We start from the raw sequence: 17,522 nt of genomic DNA, 5'->3' as shown, positions 1-17,522 counted from the left end.
TTTGAGCAGTCTGGATTATCAATCTGTTCAAATGTCTTGCTGATTTTAATTGTGGTTCTGTTTCTTCTTGTCAACTATGTTGTTTTAAGAGATAGTTCCTGCCTTGTACAACAAATATGAAGAGCATGTGGATAGGTGTTGTGGAATGATCCACCGACAATTTTCAAAGCACTATAAAATAGTGGACGAAAGTGTTATTAGTAGACTCCCTCGGAAGTTTTCAAAGAACAAGAATGTATAATTCTAATAGCCTTGTTTCAGTGAGATGACAATGCATAGAGGATTGTTTCGAAGTTTCATATGATGTTTTGAAGTCATCTATAATTTTGTTGTTTTCTAGATGTTGGACCAGACTGAAATCCCTGGTTCTCAGTAATGTTTGGATTCTGCCCCGTTATCTTTCACTATAGTATAGTAAGATAAAATGTGAGGGGTTGATATAGGCACCTGGATCTGCAAGTTTTGAGTAGCCAACTGTTTTTCTGGTATTCGCTCTTGAAGAGGCTTAGTCGCAAGTACCGAAGCTGTGCACTCTGTAACCATACAAAACAAATATTTTGGCAAATATGAAGATTCAGAGATGCACGACGACGATCTTGTTATAGGAGATAATAATTGCTGGCTGAAGTTCTACTAGTAATGTTTACTGCTTAAGTTGAGACAAAACTCAGAAGTGAAAAATATAACGCATGTTTATTCTATTTTTCTTTTTTCTCTTTCATTTTTCAACGTTTTAATAAATTTGGTGTAATATGTTTCTTGATCTGTGATCTAGGCGTGAATGCAGCAAGATGATTCTGATCTTTATTTGAATTCCAAGTTGAACTTAAAAAAAAAAAAAAAAACTAGTGTGAAATTGCAGCGAAATGTTTGCAATGCACAAGCTCGCGAGCTTCTTATCCTCTTCTGCATCTATGCATCTTTTTTTTTTTTTTTAAAAAAAATATGAAGTGGCGTCAACGATTGCAAGCCGATTGTATATATCGACTGTCTGTAGAATAATTGTTTGAAAATTAAAAGTTTCAAATTTAAATTTTTGAATGATGATTGATTGTCATTTTTCACATGTGCATGACATAATTAAAAGATTTGAATATTTTGAAAAGTAAATGATGTTGTCTTTGACAATTACGAAAAGTAAAACCTTGATTTGAATATTTTGAAAAGTAAATGATGTTGTATTTGACAATTACAAAAAGTAAAACTTTGATTTGAGTATTTTAAAAAGTGAATGATATTGTCTTTGACAATTACGAAAATTAAAACTTTGATTTGAATATTTTGAAAAGTGAATAATATTATTTTTTACAATTATAGAAAGTAAAACCTTAATTAGAAAAATTTTGAAAAGTGAATAATGTTGTCTTTGACATGTGAATCTTTTTAAATTTGAAAATGAAGTCTCATATATCTATAAATAGCTCATTTGAGATTTTCAAAATCAATCACTACAACAAGAGCGTACGCATATCATTGTAAGTTTTACAACATTCATTCAAAACTTTCACTCTCTCTTCTCTAAGCATTAAACCTTAATCCTTGTTCATTTTGAGAAAGATATAGTTTGCGTTGTATTATTTTTATTTCACTCATTGAGAAGTGTTTTATGATAACCTACCCGCTATCAGTTTTTGTATCAGTAAAAATGTGTGTATAACCCTTGTGCGTGTAGAAGGTGTTCTACACAAGAAATAAATGTTGAATCACCACGTGTAAGGTAATTTGTAAGTGTGAGAGTATTCTACATGAATTCTTTGTAGCGGCACTGCTCACAGGTATAATAGATTTCTATCTCCACCTGAAGGAGGTTAAATAGTGAATTTGTGAATCCTCAATGGGTAACTTGAGGTGAAGACGTAGGCAGTTACTCTTTATATTTATTATTATTTCGTATTTTGTTCATATTTTATATTGTGTATTTGATTTATAATTGTAGATTTTTAAATACAACCCATTTTACCTCCCTCTTGTATTAGTCATATGAGCAACATACTTCGTCGACATTAAAGATCCATATCTGAGTTTATAAGAGGAAATGGTGACAACGGACTTGAAGAAGAAGATGCAAGTAAAGTTGCAGACTGAGGAGTTTGGGTTTTTACGTTTGAAGAAAATTATCATTTTAATATTTTTTCTTAAACGTGTTTTTTTTAAAAACTCAGGATGTAGTTCAAATTTTAAAAAGACTATTAATATATAAAAATAACTATACAACTTTTAAATAATTACAACTTTCAAACTTTTAAGAATATGATCGAAATCTTTAAAAAATCAAATGACCGTCAACGTACTTTTTTAATTTATTTCCAAACAAATATAACATTTTTTAAAGTGCTTTAAACATACAGTTATCAAACAGTAAATAAGTTTTTAATAATAGAACGTATTACTTAAAGTATAAGTGAAAGTCTTAAAATTATAAGATATATTTTCCAACACAATTTCAAACATACGCTTAGAAAAGACTTGAGATGGGCCTCTAAATTATGAGTAATGGTATATACAGTCGTGGAGTGCGCAAGCACCGTGCAATCGCTTTAAAAAATAGTAGAGTCTACTATTAAAAAAATATTATTTTTTTATGTGAGTCTCGTATTTATTTATTTTTTTCAAAATGATTGTATAGCGTTTGCGCACTCACGACTGTGACTATCATTTCTCCTAAATTATATACTACAATCTACATCATGAAATAGATTAGAATCCACTGAGACCATCTGCAATATTTCGAAATTCCAATAGTATCGGTGATATGATATACATACAGTACACCTGGGTTTCTATATAGGACTTGTACTACTTTTATTTTTGATTTGGTCATTACTCAATTATCTTTGTATGTATCATGCAAGACATGCATGCTGATGTGTTCATGCATTTATAAATTAAACAACAACCATTTAAAAATGTATCACATGAATTAATATGACTTGAAAATAATAAATCTAAGATGAAAAAGAGCTATTTGCTGCTCACTCAAGAAATATGAAAAAAAGGACAATGATACAACACGCTGTCTTCTCACTCATTCTCATTTGGAGTATACAAGATAATCCCGGCAGGCAATGGAACCTGAGCACAATATATACTCTCCTATTTGTAAATCTCAATTGCCTACAGTCATTAGAATCCATTTTCTTCGGATAACATTGAAACAGTTCAGGATTCCAACCGTCAAAAGAAACACTTCACAGACTTTGGTTGGCTAGCCAACCAACAGCCCCTTCTTGGAAGAAATCAACATTGAAGATCGACATTTCTGTACACAGCTCCGAATTGTAAATCTTAATTGCCTAACAGTCATTATAATCCTGCAGAGCACATCTTATTCATAATTTTTTTGTTTTTTTTTCGACATCCCAATGCAACCCCAGGTAACAGTTGACAGAAGTAAAGAGAAACAGCTTCAAGCCTATACATAAAAAGATAAGCCATCCACATTTTGTATGACATTCAGTCCATCCAAAGATGGACCATTTAATAATACAAAGCAGAGTTTCATTTATTTAGCGTGTTTATCAAGATGGGAATCCATGATCCGGAAGACAGCTTCAAGGAATGCAGCCTCACTCATGCCAGGGAGCAAGGAATCCTTGGCTTCACAAACAATCTTCTCTATAATAGATTCCTTTGTCACAGTTTCCCTGCACATAATGCTTCCAATGGCAAAGGGAGTGAGACCTCTCTCCACTCCTTTCTTCAGAAGCATGGTGGATATACGGAGCGTGCGGGCACACTCAAGTGTAATGTCCCCCCATCCATAAAATTTCAGTAGTGCTATATCTTGTTCAGCATCTAGAGAATTTATGTACTCAATGGAGGCAGGAGAGTAAGGTTGGCGAGCTTGAGGCCAGTAAAGCCATTCAAAAGTACAATCTTCAAACTGCAAAGAGGGCAAATCGGCTTATAAGTAAAACCTAATTGATCTCAATTTTAGTGAAACAAGATAACACCTTGTTTACTCCAGTCACGTTGGTGGGTAATAACAATTGCTACATAACTACAAAGTGCATGAATTGTTCCACATGTTTTGAAATATCAGCAACAAACTGCATCTCAAGTTCAAGAAAGCTCATAAAATCATCATACAAAACAAAGCTAAGCAAACAAAAAACGTTTAGCACAAAAACATGGAATTGTCCACACATGCTCCTAATTTTTGCTTACCATGAAAGTATGAACGAAATGGGGTCTAAGCATATTTCAAAGTTCAAAAAGAGACCAGAAAATGAGTTATTTTATATGCCAGTCAATTGTTATTCTTAGACTCAACTTAATTCCTACTTTTGGCAAAGCATGCAGGTAAAACATATAATGCATTAAACAATTAAAAAGAGCCATGGCGAAAAGGAGAAGAAACATACATTTTCAGGTAAGCAGTATCCATGATCAATTGGAATGAGTACATTCTTCCCCTCCTCCCCTTTGCGGAACAATATGTTGCCAGCATGCCTATCTGCATTTGCCATTCTAATATCAAGCACACTGATCTTATGTACCTCATCCACGGGGAAAGCCCCGGGACCAATGTCCTCGCAACTTCCATCATTCTTCATGAACAATTGCAATGAGCCAATCTTAACATTCTTTGACGTGCAATTATACCCTCCTGGATGATTAAATCCTTGGTGCAAGCAGCGAACCATGGTTGTCGGGGGTACACCGGCAAATCCCATTGCTTCGCCTGATAGCATGCGAGGTCCAGCCCTAGGATGATCCAATATGTAAGCAGCAACTTCCCTCAATGCTCCTTCTCCTACCTTTGTTCCCCTCTTCAACCCTTCACCATTTGATGACACGGGTAGGCCTCTGGGATTGTGAACGGCCATGGGCTCCTCATCAATGGGCTTGAAAACGGCAACATATTCCTGACCAGATGAATCTTGCATGAAATAAGCTCCTCCGGTGCCTTCAGAGGACCTGATAGGTTGATTTCCTTTCTCTAAACCAGCGAATGCAGAGTCAATCATATCCCGAATACTAGAGGGAAATTCTACCTTTGTATTAACAACGATCGGCTCCAACCAGAAATCTCCACCTAGTGGCTCCCTCGTAACTACTTGAAGCGCCCCGGGTTGCTGATCTCCTCCAAGTCTGTCATGGCTCTCTTCAGTTGCAGTTGCAGTTGCTGCCACAACCAAAAGTTCCAACTCCTTCTCAACAGGCTTGGCTCTAAATTTTGCAGATTTCTGAACAACCAAATGAATCACTGCATCGTTATCCTTGCATATATCAGCAACACGTATCTGGTCGTTGAGCTTCTCGCCGTTACAAAAAATTTCTTGGTCCTGAAGATCAACAAAACCTTTCCCCTCCTCCTTCCAAATGCGTTGCTTGAGATACCCTACATTACGATACCGATCTACTTGAAACACAATCTCTTTCCCACAAATGGTCCTAACGGTGATGAGTAGGAGATCGGAGAGCCTTAGGACCAAATGTAGAACATCCCCACCAGTGACACCATAGTCCTTGATAAGATCATCGTTCCGGGCCAATTCCCTACCTGCATAGACTAACTTTTGCTTCTTCACTACGAACCCTTTATATTTCTGAATTCTAAGCTTCACTGACGTTATCGAATCGGACTCCAATACACGCATAGGAATCACTGAACCGGCAACAGTAAGGTATATTAGGATCGATTCTCTAGAGCAAGGTTCTGGTCTGCTTCGGAAATTTCCGGCAGAATTCACCAGCTCTTTGCGAATCGGAGTAATATCAGCAATAGACATTGTTCAGATATCTTGAAAACCCACAAGAAACGCAGGGTCTGTTTCTTGTTGCGTTACAAATCTGAAATTACGAGGATTCTCAAACCTCTAATAAACCCATCAATATTTACAAACCCAACAAGGCCCTTCGATCAAATTCGATCAAAGAAACCAACTTTCCATAAGATTTTCTAAAAAACGTGAAGATTATATAACAAGAGAACACGGGAATCGGAATCTAAATCCCCAGAAGGAATTAAAATCCCAGAGATTCAAGAACAAACCCTTGTTAGATTGCAATAAGATGGAAACACTATAACCCAAAACTGAGCGGAAAACAAATTCTTAGAGCTCCTGGGGCTGGAGAAGCTGGCTTCAAAGATGAATATTCTCCAACCCCAAGAGAGAAACATAATCTTTGCAATGCAGGTTCCCGGTCTGGGACATGACGGGTATTTATCAACCTGTTGGGGACTGAAACCTCTCGAAAAAATGTTTTAAGGATGAGCAATGCGATGGAGAGTGGATTCTCACCGGAGGAAAAGAATCGAAGGGAAATGGACGAAGACTGAGTGCTTTTAAATGGGGAGAGAAACTAATGGGTGGCAACTAATCGCAGATGAATTGAACCGGTGTTTTCAAAATTCCCCGAATTGGTGTGTCATCGGTTTCGATTGGTGCGAGGTTTTCGCTGAGGTTTTTCTGGTCCGAGAAAATTGTCGCCGTGGAGACAGGGAAAAAGAGAATAGAACGGAATTGTAGCCGTTGGCTTTAATAGAAGTTTTGACCCATCAACAACCGGGACAGGATTTCGAAAGAATTGTTTTTAAAAAAAAAAAAATAATAATAATAAAAAAGACAGGAAGCTGAGTCACTGACGACGTTAATTGCTTTGTAACGGCCGTTCATTTATACAAAAGAAAAAATATTTAACAAATCTATTTTTTACGCATTTCATACATATTAGTAATGAATATTGGTAACTTTTAGGATTCTAATAAATCTTACAACGAGTGATATATTGACTTATTGAATTTGTAAATAGTAAAATTCTTAGTAAAAAAATTAAGGGTTCATTTGGACACTTACAATATCTCAAAATATATGTAAATAATAGTAAAATAATTTTTAGACAGTAGTAAAATAATTTGAGTTGAGATATTTTATTGAATTTTGAAAAAGAAGAGAGAACAAATTGAATATAATTTTATAAAGTTTAAAAATTGTTTGAATATTATTTTTGTTTTAAAATTTGAAAGAGTTATATTATTTTTTATATTTTGTTTAGAAGTTTAGAAAATCTGTAATGATTAGATAATGATTAAATAAAAAAGTTAAAGAGTTTAAATTAAAAAGTATTTTTTATTTTAGTAATGTTTGTAAAAGAAATATCTGAAAATACTTGAAAACACATTGTTGCCAAACAAGGCCTAAGATACCCAGAGGATTTTTTGAGAGAAATTTATACATTATTACATCCATTGCTTGTCTAAGATACCCATTATTTAAGAGAAACTCTCGTCATTTATTCAATCTTCCTCCGATCTTATCTAATTATTTTTTTAACAGAAGGTATCTAATACAAATCCTTTCTGAAAACATGATCACCTAAATAAGCTGTTCGTTGTATTGGAGAATTTTAACTAGAAATTTCCCTATGACGAGAGATTGAAACTATTTAAAATGTAACGCGTGAACATATAAGATAAGAGAGAACAAAATTTCAAAACGAAAATCCTTCTCATAGCTTAATATTATATATTTGACATTATTGAGATGTGAATATATAAACTAAACGAGGAAGCATCTCTTCAAATTCTTAAATCTTTTGTCGATGTCTGTATGCTTTTTGGAGACCCTCCGGATTCAAGGGCCCAAATTCATCGCCGGTGCATCAGAAAAGGGTCCCAAATCCACGATGCAAATCTGCAAAAGGCACTCATCACTCATCTCTCTTTTTGCTCGATTGTTCATGTCTACTGTACAAAATCTTATAAACAATTCAAGCAATTCAGAGAGAGAGAGAGAGAGTGTGTAATAATATAACCCATTTGCTTAATGATGTCTCCAAAGCTTGGTTTACCTTTAATTATCTGAAGATCTGATGATGCTGGAGATCAGTGGTTCAGTAGATGCACCGAACGTGGGTTCTAACTTCTGCAAACTGCAAAGGTATTGGGATTGGGTTTGAGAAAAGCATCAAGAAATTAAAAGATGTGTAGAGTACTGTTTAAAGCTTAGATAAATGCAGTTGCATTATTATGTCTAATGCAATGAAAGAGTTTTTTTGGGGGGCCGTAGGGTGGTAGGTGTGGACAGGAGCTTCTATTATGGCTTTCCTTCCCTTCAGTGGTTTGAATCATGGTGGAGATAATGCTGTTGATATTTTGTTAAATAAAAAAATGGTGCAACCAAAGATATGGACTGCTATGTTATGGGATACTCTAGCAACTATCATGATTCCTCATGTGGCTATGGTCCCGCTAGATATAGTTTTAAGGTGTAAAATTTCACGTGTTCTTAAGTTCTATTTGAAAAAGTAGGGTTTATTATTAAAAAATATTTTTTTTTCATGTAAATTTTAGGTGTATCTATATTTTTTAAAGTAAGTATGCAGGACTTACATATCCTAAAACTACAAATATTATTTCTCATATCATGTTATATATATATATATAGTAATTAATTCAACGATTAATATGCACCCTTTTATTGCGTTTAGCCTTTGAAAATTAGGAAGAAATAATCCTTTATATATAAATATATATATATATATATATATATAAACAGTTACAATTGTCATGAAAACTACTAAGATATTAGATGATATGTGAATAAAAGTGTTGATTGCTGCAAAGAGAAATGTTAGGTTACGGAGATAATTACAAAATGAAAGCTTGCAAACTAACGTGGATTTGTTAGTTTGTAGATTAAATTTTTATAATTTTCTTTGTTAACTAAATATTTCTTAGGTGAAAAACTTCAAATATTTCATAGAAAATTCTGATTTTACGAAGGATTAATTCTTTTGTATTATTCAATCAATTTATAAAAAAATGAGCATTGAGTCAACAAGATATATGTCATTCATTACATTTATAAAGAAGAGAATCTTGATGATTAGAAGAAGATTAGCATATTTTGAGATTCTTATAACATTACGTGACAATAATGATTCATGCACAATCTTTTTTACAACCTCTTTTATAAATATGTTTTAAAATAAGAGTATTTATGTAAAGTAATATTATTTTTGTAACATATTTGATAAAATATCTATAATTTAAAATATAATTGTGTAAATAATTATATATCTATTATTTTTCTTTAGTAACTCGTCTAAAATGCTTTTATTTCGCTCTTGATTCTAGGGTATAAAGAAGTTTGGAGAATTTTCAAAACAATTGTCCAGAAAAGTCATGATATTTGCATATCAACCTCTGCTAAAAAAACATTACCCAAAAAAAAAAAAAAAAAAACCTCTGCTAAAAAAACAAAACAAACAAAGAAACCTCAACGCGTCTCAGAAAAATTTAATCGACTTCTTATTTATTTTAAGAACGATTAGTGATTTATATAAATTTTAAATATATAAATTTTGTACAGTGATTTTATAAAAAAAATTACTCTATCTATTTGTAAGAGCACTCTTGAAATTTAGGTACAGTGACTTTCAAAATTTTTTCTAAATTTAAAGATTACTGTACATACATTAAATACATATTTTATTAATTATTTTTCTCTTCATTTTTTCTATCACATATTTTATCACAATTGATATATTAATTTGAGTTAGTGATATATTAATTTAATAAAAATATGATTATTAATTAATATATAATAGGTAGAATAGTAAAATATGATAAAATAAAATAAATTAATAATTAAAAAATTAAATATTTTTGAAATTATTAGTTATTCATTACTATATAATGAATAAAGGTATAATCGAATGTGGAGATTTGATGTGAATAACTAAAATCAAATTTATCTTATATTATTTTATTATTATATAATAAAAAAATAGTTATTTTAATGTAAGAATTTATGTGAATGGAATAGTCAAAAGTTAAATTTCTCTTACATTCATAAAAAATATCTTTTAATTTTGGTTAATCCAATAAAAGTACTCTAAAGAGTAATGATATATATGTATAATTTTTTTTATAATTATTTATACAACTATATTTTAAAATAAAAATATTTATATAAAATGATATTATTTTTATAAAATATTTTATAAAAATATCCTTACTTTAAAACATAATTATATAAAAAATTATAAAAATAATTAGAATGTCTATTATTTCTCTTTGTAAATGTTTTAACTTTCTGTTCTCCAGTATTTCCTCCAGTCCTGAGGTTCTTCAGGTTAGTTGACGACGCTCCTCCAGTGGCCGTTGGTGGGAAATAAACGTTATGTCAGTGAGCCATGTTCAAACGTGTCATTGTTTGATTGGAGAGGAGACTAAACTTTGCTCTATCTCATCGTAATGTGTGCTTTTTTTCGAATTAAAGCAATGGCCCGTTATAGCCGCCCCTTCACATTTTCCCTCGTCCTAAAAATCAATTTTTATTAGCTTTTATAAATCTCAAAATTATCTCATTTTATTATCTTGGTAAATATTATGGATGTAATCGGTCTGATGGTCTGGTCCAGATGAGTCACGAATTAAAAATTTTGATCCATTATTTTTATCGGACTGAACTATTAACAATCGGTTCGATCTGTCCATTCAGTTTATGAGTATTTTTTTTAATTTTTTTTTAAACAGAAAAATTAATAAAAAAATTAATTAAATTAATAAAATTAAAATTAAGTAATATTTTTAACCTTTTATATATGATTAATGAATATTAAATAACTTCGTTATATATATGATCAGTGGTGATTCCTTAAATGAAAATTACATAATGAGTAATTCTACATATAATCGTGAAATACATAAATGCCAATTACTTTGAAAAAGAGTGGGGTCTACTATTAAAAAATTAATTAATTTTTTTTACGTGGGTCCTATGTTTTATTTACTTTTTTCAAAGCGATTACGCGACAGTTGCACAATTCATAGTTGCAAATATTTTTTATCTTACATAATTAACTTATACAACTATTACATAAAATAATATTATATATAAAATATTTAATATATATACATTCGGTCGGTCTCGGTCCGATGCGGTCCAAAAAAATACACCACGAGATCGACCAATAAGACTATTAATTCGATCTGGTCCAGATCGAACCATTCAGTCCGATCCAGATTAAACCATTCAGTCTACAATTTTTCCAGTCTGAACTAATAATCTTATAGATGTAGTAAATATTGGCCTCTTTTGGGTTGGGATATTTTTGTTTTGTTATGAAGGAGAGGGAGAAAAAGAAAAATTGCTTGGATGTTGTGTCTTGCAAGATGTAGTTTTCTTAATTTGCTCACATCTTCTTAGACTCCGTTTAGATGTGTTTGGATGAGGTCCATAATTTTACAAATGACTTACACGCTTGCACGAGATTTGTGCATTTGGGATTTATATATATCATTTCTCATTTAAAAATATCTGTGAATAGTAGCGAGTTAAAATGTTTGAGTTGGTTTTGTATAAGAGTATAGGTTCCATTAAAATGTGTTTAGATGTATGAAGTAAGTTGAAATATTTTTTAACTTTTATAAAGAGTTAAAAAAAGTTGTGAGTCTCATCAATGATTAGTTTGTTGTTGTAGTGATTGAATAATTACTTTATTTATATGTTTTATTAATGGATCATGCTCCTCAACCGCCTAGCATGTACTGTTGGGCATGCCTCTAATGCAATTGCATTTTTTTTCTTTCAAATATTTTTTAAAAATTTAAAAAAAAACACAATTTTATTAGTAATCATTTTCTTAACTACTAAAAAAATAAAATACACAAACGGTCAAATCCAGGGGCAAAACCAGGGAGCAACCTAGATTTTCCTTTATTAATAAATAACAATATTATGAGAAAATTCTCCCAATGCATTTAAAAATTAACTTCCCACATTTTTTTTTGTAAATTTATTTAATTCAAAATTTTCAAAAATTAACAATTAAAAATTATGAAGATAACATTCTCATTTAAAAATATTAGATGGAATTGTTTTACATATTATTTAATAAGTACTCAAAATAATTATAATGGTTGATTAAACTGTTAAAGAAATTAAAGTGATTTCTTTTTTTTTTCGCCAAACCAAATTTATCATCTTAAATTATATTCCCGCAATGTCATTTTCCGAACTCCATTTATTTTAAGTAATTACTAGTTAGTAGATGATTGAAATGTCCTTATTTTAATTACATGTCATCTGATATTCTAATTAAGCCATCTGATATTTTAATCAATGATTAAATCTTTCCCAATAATTATATTCATAAAAGCCAACATCAATCTTCAACATCAGCTACATTTGCCATTTAAAAAAAAAAAAATTGCTCTAAAAAAAGTATATTTATGTACTTAAAGATCCTAATTTACGAATTATTATTTAAACTTACAAAAAAGGTAATACAACACCAGCGTGAAAATTACAAGTTTCAATGCCCACTATAGGTATTACAATATCATCCCTAGTTGCAGCCAGAGCTTGTGCCCACATTTAAAAAACAATTGTTCTAAAAAAAGAGTATATTTATGTACTTAAAGATCCTAATTTACGAATTTTTGTTTAGACTTACAAAAAAGGTAATACAACACCAGTGTGAAAATTACAAGTTTCAATGCCCACTATAAGTAGTGCAATATCACCCTTGGTTGCAACCATAGCTTATACTGATACACTTGACATTTCTAGAAGACGAGATGATCCAATCGTCTCATCATTCACAATCTGACCTGGATAAGAATTTAGATTGCTAAACCTCCAGTATATCTCATCATTGGGTGTTATAATGCAAATGAAGTTATGTAGGATACAACATGTAACAACATAAGTCGTTGCCTTGTTGGCCTATATGGGGGCATTGACCTCAAAATTTTAAAATATTTTTTTAATACACCAAAAGTATGTTCAATAACATTTTGAAAGGAAAAATGCTAATAATTGAAAAAAATCTTTATATTGAATGAACGATTGCTATTAGGTTTAGACCTGTGATAATTTTCTTTAAATATGAAAACATAAATCTGTCAGTGCACAGAAATGCAGAATCAACCAAATAATAGTAACCTGAATTTTTTTTTAACATGCATTAGTATTAAGCAATCAAATATTAAGTAGGTATATAAGCCAAAAATACAGTTGTAAATGTGTAAAATTTACTAAAAATGGAAAGTAGGTTTGCAACAGTATAGGATTACTCAGATTCTTTTCCTAGATATTAAGCAATGAAATGGCCCATCAAATCATAGCATCACAACAGGTTTCCAAAGAATGGAATTAGAGAAAAATGCTATTCAACTATTCTATTATCCAAACAAGTTCATATATTTAGGAACACGTGTAGAAAAATTTAAAGGTTTACTGACAATGATAAACAGGTTCACAACAATATAAAAAACAATAGAAATGTTGATGACATGTTTCGTACACTTGGGCCAAACTCCAACAATCCGGGTCGAGATCTTTCCACCTGCAAGCATAGAAGCAAAGGTGGATTTGGTGGTGGTTCGAGGAGCTTCCGATGATAAAGTTAGTACTTTGTCTTCTTGAAGAATATTAGGAGACCTAATGGGAGGTTTGGATACCAAAATCATTTCAACTCATCTTATCTTATCTTATCTAATTATTACAACTTTCTCAAATTTTCAAACAAAATACATAAACAATTCAACATTTTCAAATCACAAAATGGAAATAATATTCTAACAATATTTTATTCAATTTTTAACTTTCATCTCATTCATCTCATCTCAACTCACTATCCATAGAGGAGAGACAGGAAATGAAGATTAGAGAGTTCAGAGATAGTTATTTGTACCTGGAGTTTGGCTTTAATACGAGGTATTGGGAGAACACCCTGTACCCTATGTTAGGAGTCTGCGTAATGCTTACAGTTGTTAAAGTAGTGGCTTTTAATGTGATGTGGCGTCTAAGGTGATGCCATTAATGTGGTGTGGCTCCTTACGTGGCATCTCGATTGTAGGCGATCGGTGCAATTACTTGACATCCCCATCGATAGAGAATGGAGGGTTGTTTGTGTTCTCAGTTTACTTGCTGGCGTATATCCTTTAATGCTAGGTGTCACAAGAGAGTGTCAAGGTCAACGTGTCCCGTCTGTCCCCTCAACTAGTTTCCCGTTCAATGTATCCGCTTTCTTTTAATATAGCTTGTGGGCTGAGTTCCGTTGATGATTCATGGGCCATAGGAGGGGAGTAATCCTAGGCTGGGATGGGCTTCAGTGTCTTGCTCAGGCCCAACCCAGTGGGCCGGAAGGGGAATACCCTCTCCAGTTACTAGGGGTGTAACCGGTTCTGTTTGGTCCGGATTTGAACAAATTTTAGAATTGAACCGGTATACATTGGTTTTGAGTTTTGAAGAATCGATACAGCATCTGTTACACCCCCTAAATTGGTACTTCCGATTTTACTGGTTTTGGTCCGGTTCGGTTCGATTTTCTAGTTTTAATCATCTACCATAAAAAAAAAAATCTGCCATAAAAAAACTGCTCCATGTAAAAAATATGCTGCCATAAAAAATCTGCTATAAAAATATAAAATCTCATATAACAAAAAATTTGATATAAAAAAATCTACTATAAAATATAAAATATGCTATAAGTCCATATTACAAGCTGCCATATTAAAAGAAGGAGGAAGGATCAACCAAAATTGAGTTTTTTTTTTCCCCTTATAAGTAGGGGTGATACCTGCCCCCTACGGGGCGGGGCCACCCCTCCCCCGCCCCCCGCCCCCGCATATGCGGGGGTGGGGAATTTCTTCCCGGACCCCGCCCCAGCATGGCGGGGGCGGGATCCCCCGTCCGCACCCCCCGCACCCCATACTGGGCCTTCGGCCCAGTACATTTTTTTTGGCCACTTTGGGCCCAGAATTCGTTTTTGGGCCATTTGAGCCCATTATTTAGATTAAAAAGTATATAGATTTAAAAACAGGAAAAATATATATATATATATATATATATAGAATCATAGATTGAACTATTACGTTATTAACTAATTAAGTAGTAATCATCACTAAGGCAGTAAGGCACTATGCTAAAATATTTTGTTTACAATTATACAAATTAAGAGAACTAATAAACTATTACACTATTACAAACTCCTCTAAAAGAAATAAATATTACAAATTGTACAATTAACTATTGTAGCAACATTACAATTAATTATAAATTAACAAAATCATAATTTTTCAATTTGATCAATTTGATTTTGGGGTGGAGCCGTAGCAGTGAGTTCACTGAGTGGTGAGTTATGTCGATTGCTGTGAGACTGAAAATCAAGATCATAAAAGTCAATAAGTTATAAAACCTGAAATATTAATAAGTTAAAAATAAGACAAATTAGAATTAAAAAGTTATAAAGATGAAACAAAATTTTAAATGCAAAAAACAATTATGGAAGAAATTGTGCAAACCATGACAATGGTGGGTCCAATACAAAGTCATACTACATCGGAGGTAGCCGTAGACGTCGTCTCATGTATCACTATAAGTATTAAATTTGAAATCAAATTAATGAATACCAATTAAATGAAAATAAATAAATTAAAATAAGAAATTAGAAAATGAAATTAAAATAAATACCAGATCCAAACTGATCATCACTATCTTCCTCGACGTCGGCCTTCTCATACTCAAGAACATCCGGAACATGAATTGGAGTTCCCTTGATCCAATTCTGCGTGCAAATCAAAGCCTCCACAATGGCAGGAGCTAATGAATTCCGAAATGAATTTAATACACGTCCTCCCGTGCTAAAGGCCGACTCTGAGGCTACTGTGCTAACAGGGATGGCCAAAAGTGTGCGGGCTATCTCTCCAAGAATGGGATACTTCACGGCATTCACCTTCCACCAACTTAATATATCAAAATCTCGTGAAAATGGTAGAATCTCTGCTGCTAAGTATCTGTCTATCTCTGGCTGAGCCTCTACAGAACTCCGAAGGAAGGGGGTCTGCTCATACCTCTCACCCCACTCCAATCTACGTCTTTTCCCAACCTCGACTTCAGGAAACTGTGAGCCTGAGGCTGAGGGGGTAGGTGTAGGTGCCGCAATATTACCACCCCGCAGGGTGGAAAACTCATCAAATAATCTAGTAAGGGATTCCCGAACCCTTGCTGCAATAAGCTCTGCCCATACTTGCCCGTACGCAAGGCCCAATCCAAATATCATGCCATCCAACTTATACCTCGGGTCAAAGACGACAGCTACATAAAACAAAATATTAGCCTTCGTTAAATCTCCCCAATACTTGTCGTACTTTGTCCTCATAATCAATGACATCTCCCGCATTCTAATGTGACCACCCGCGACCATGTCATCTAATTCTTCTTTTACCCTACATATTTGCTGACATACAACATTGGATGTAGGGTACAAAGTTCCAGATAGCCTCATGGTGACATCGTAAAAAAGCCTCAAAAACTCTACAAAATTAGTTACAATTTCCCAATCATCCTCTACGGGTTTTTCCAATCCCCCGTGATCATCAAAATATTTAACATATTGGATGTCTTCGTCACCCAATAATGTAAATGCCAGCTTATATTCTTAGGCCCCCTCCAACATCAGAAATGTTGAGTTCCATTGTGTATGCATATCAGTACAAAGGCCCCTCTTAGATGTTAGGCCCGCAGATCTCGCAGCAACCTTGAATTTGTCCAACCTCGAAGGAGAAGATCTCACCCATCTCATAGCAGTCCTAACCCGAGCAATCGAGTCATGAAGATCTCTCAAACCATCAGTGACAATCAGATTCAGAATATGTGCCGCACATCTCACATGCAGACACTCACCACCCATGAGTGTCTTATTTGCCTCTCTAAGATAGGTCTTTAGATGTCTCAATGCAATATCGTTAGACGAGGCATTATCGACTGTGACTGTAACCACTCGGGTCAACCCCCACTCCTTTATTGCGGCCTCCAAGGCCTTTCCAATTGTCTCACCCTTATGATCGGTGATTTTATAAAATTTTATAATTTTCTTTTGCAATGTCCAATGACAATCAATAAAATGCACAGTCAAAGACATATAATTAAAATTTTGGATCGATGTCCAAGTGTCAGTGGTGAGACAAACAAATTGATCCGCCAATTGACCCCTCAACTTCTCCTTTTCAATGTAATAATGTTTTTTTACATCCTTTGCCACCGTGTGGCGAGAAGGAATATTAAACCTTGGTTCCAAATAGCGAGAATACGCTTGGAACCCTTTCCCATCAACAATTTGAAAAGGTAGCTCGTCCATTATGACCATACGAGCTAGGTGTCTTCTACACTCATCGGGATCATACTTAGTATACCCTTTCAAAGTTACACCCCCACTAGTCTCATCCGCCATTTTTTTAGGTCCAATTTCTAGCCTAGATTGGCTTTTGTCTTGTAATGATCTTAATATTGGACTTTTTTTGCATTGCTCTTCTAAGTGCACCTTTAATTGTGAGGTGCCATGTTTCCTATAGTGACATCCATAAATTTTCCCACAATAGTTACACTTGGTTTGTGGGTTACTTGAGTCACCACCCTCTAGTTTGGTGAAATGACTCCAAACTATTGAAGCAGGTTTCTTGCTGGGCTTGGGGGCGGGGCAAGGTGCCGTAGGGCTAGGGGTAGGGGTTTGAGTATGAGGGTAGGTGTAGGTGTAGGTGTAGGTGTAGGGGTAGGGGTAGG

General features: G+C 33.5%; 1 protein-coding gene across 1 annotated transcript; it reads right to left on the bottom strand.

The window, feature by feature from the left end:
- Positions 1-3,300: 3,300 nt before the first annotated feature.
- Positions 3,301-6,509, bottom strand: LOC121236022 (phosphatidylinositol 4-kinase gamma 4). The gene is made up of 2 exons (XM_041132510.1): positions 4,365-6,509; positions 3,301-3,883 (listed from the first exon to the last, which is right to left on the bottom strand). Exons 1-2 carry the CDS (start codon positions 5,733-5,735, stop codon positions 3,503-3,505), a joined length of 1,752 nt encoding a protein of 583 aa, XP_040988444.1. The 5' UTR covers positions 5,736-6,509; the 3' UTR covers positions 3,301-3,502.
- Between the last annotated feature and the right edge of the window lie 11,013 nt (positions 6,510-17,522).

This window comes from Juglans microcarpa x Juglans regia, chromosome 6D, assembly GCF_004785595.1.
Source record: "Juglans microcarpa x Juglans regia isolate MS1-56 chromosome 6D, Jm3101_v1.0, whole genome shotgun sequence".
Lineage (NCBI taxonomy): Eukaryota > Viridiplantae > Streptophyta > Magnoliopsida > Fagales > Juglandaceae > Juglans > Juglans microcarpa x Juglans regia.
This window is presented reverse-complemented; position numbering and strand designations above follow the sequence as displayed.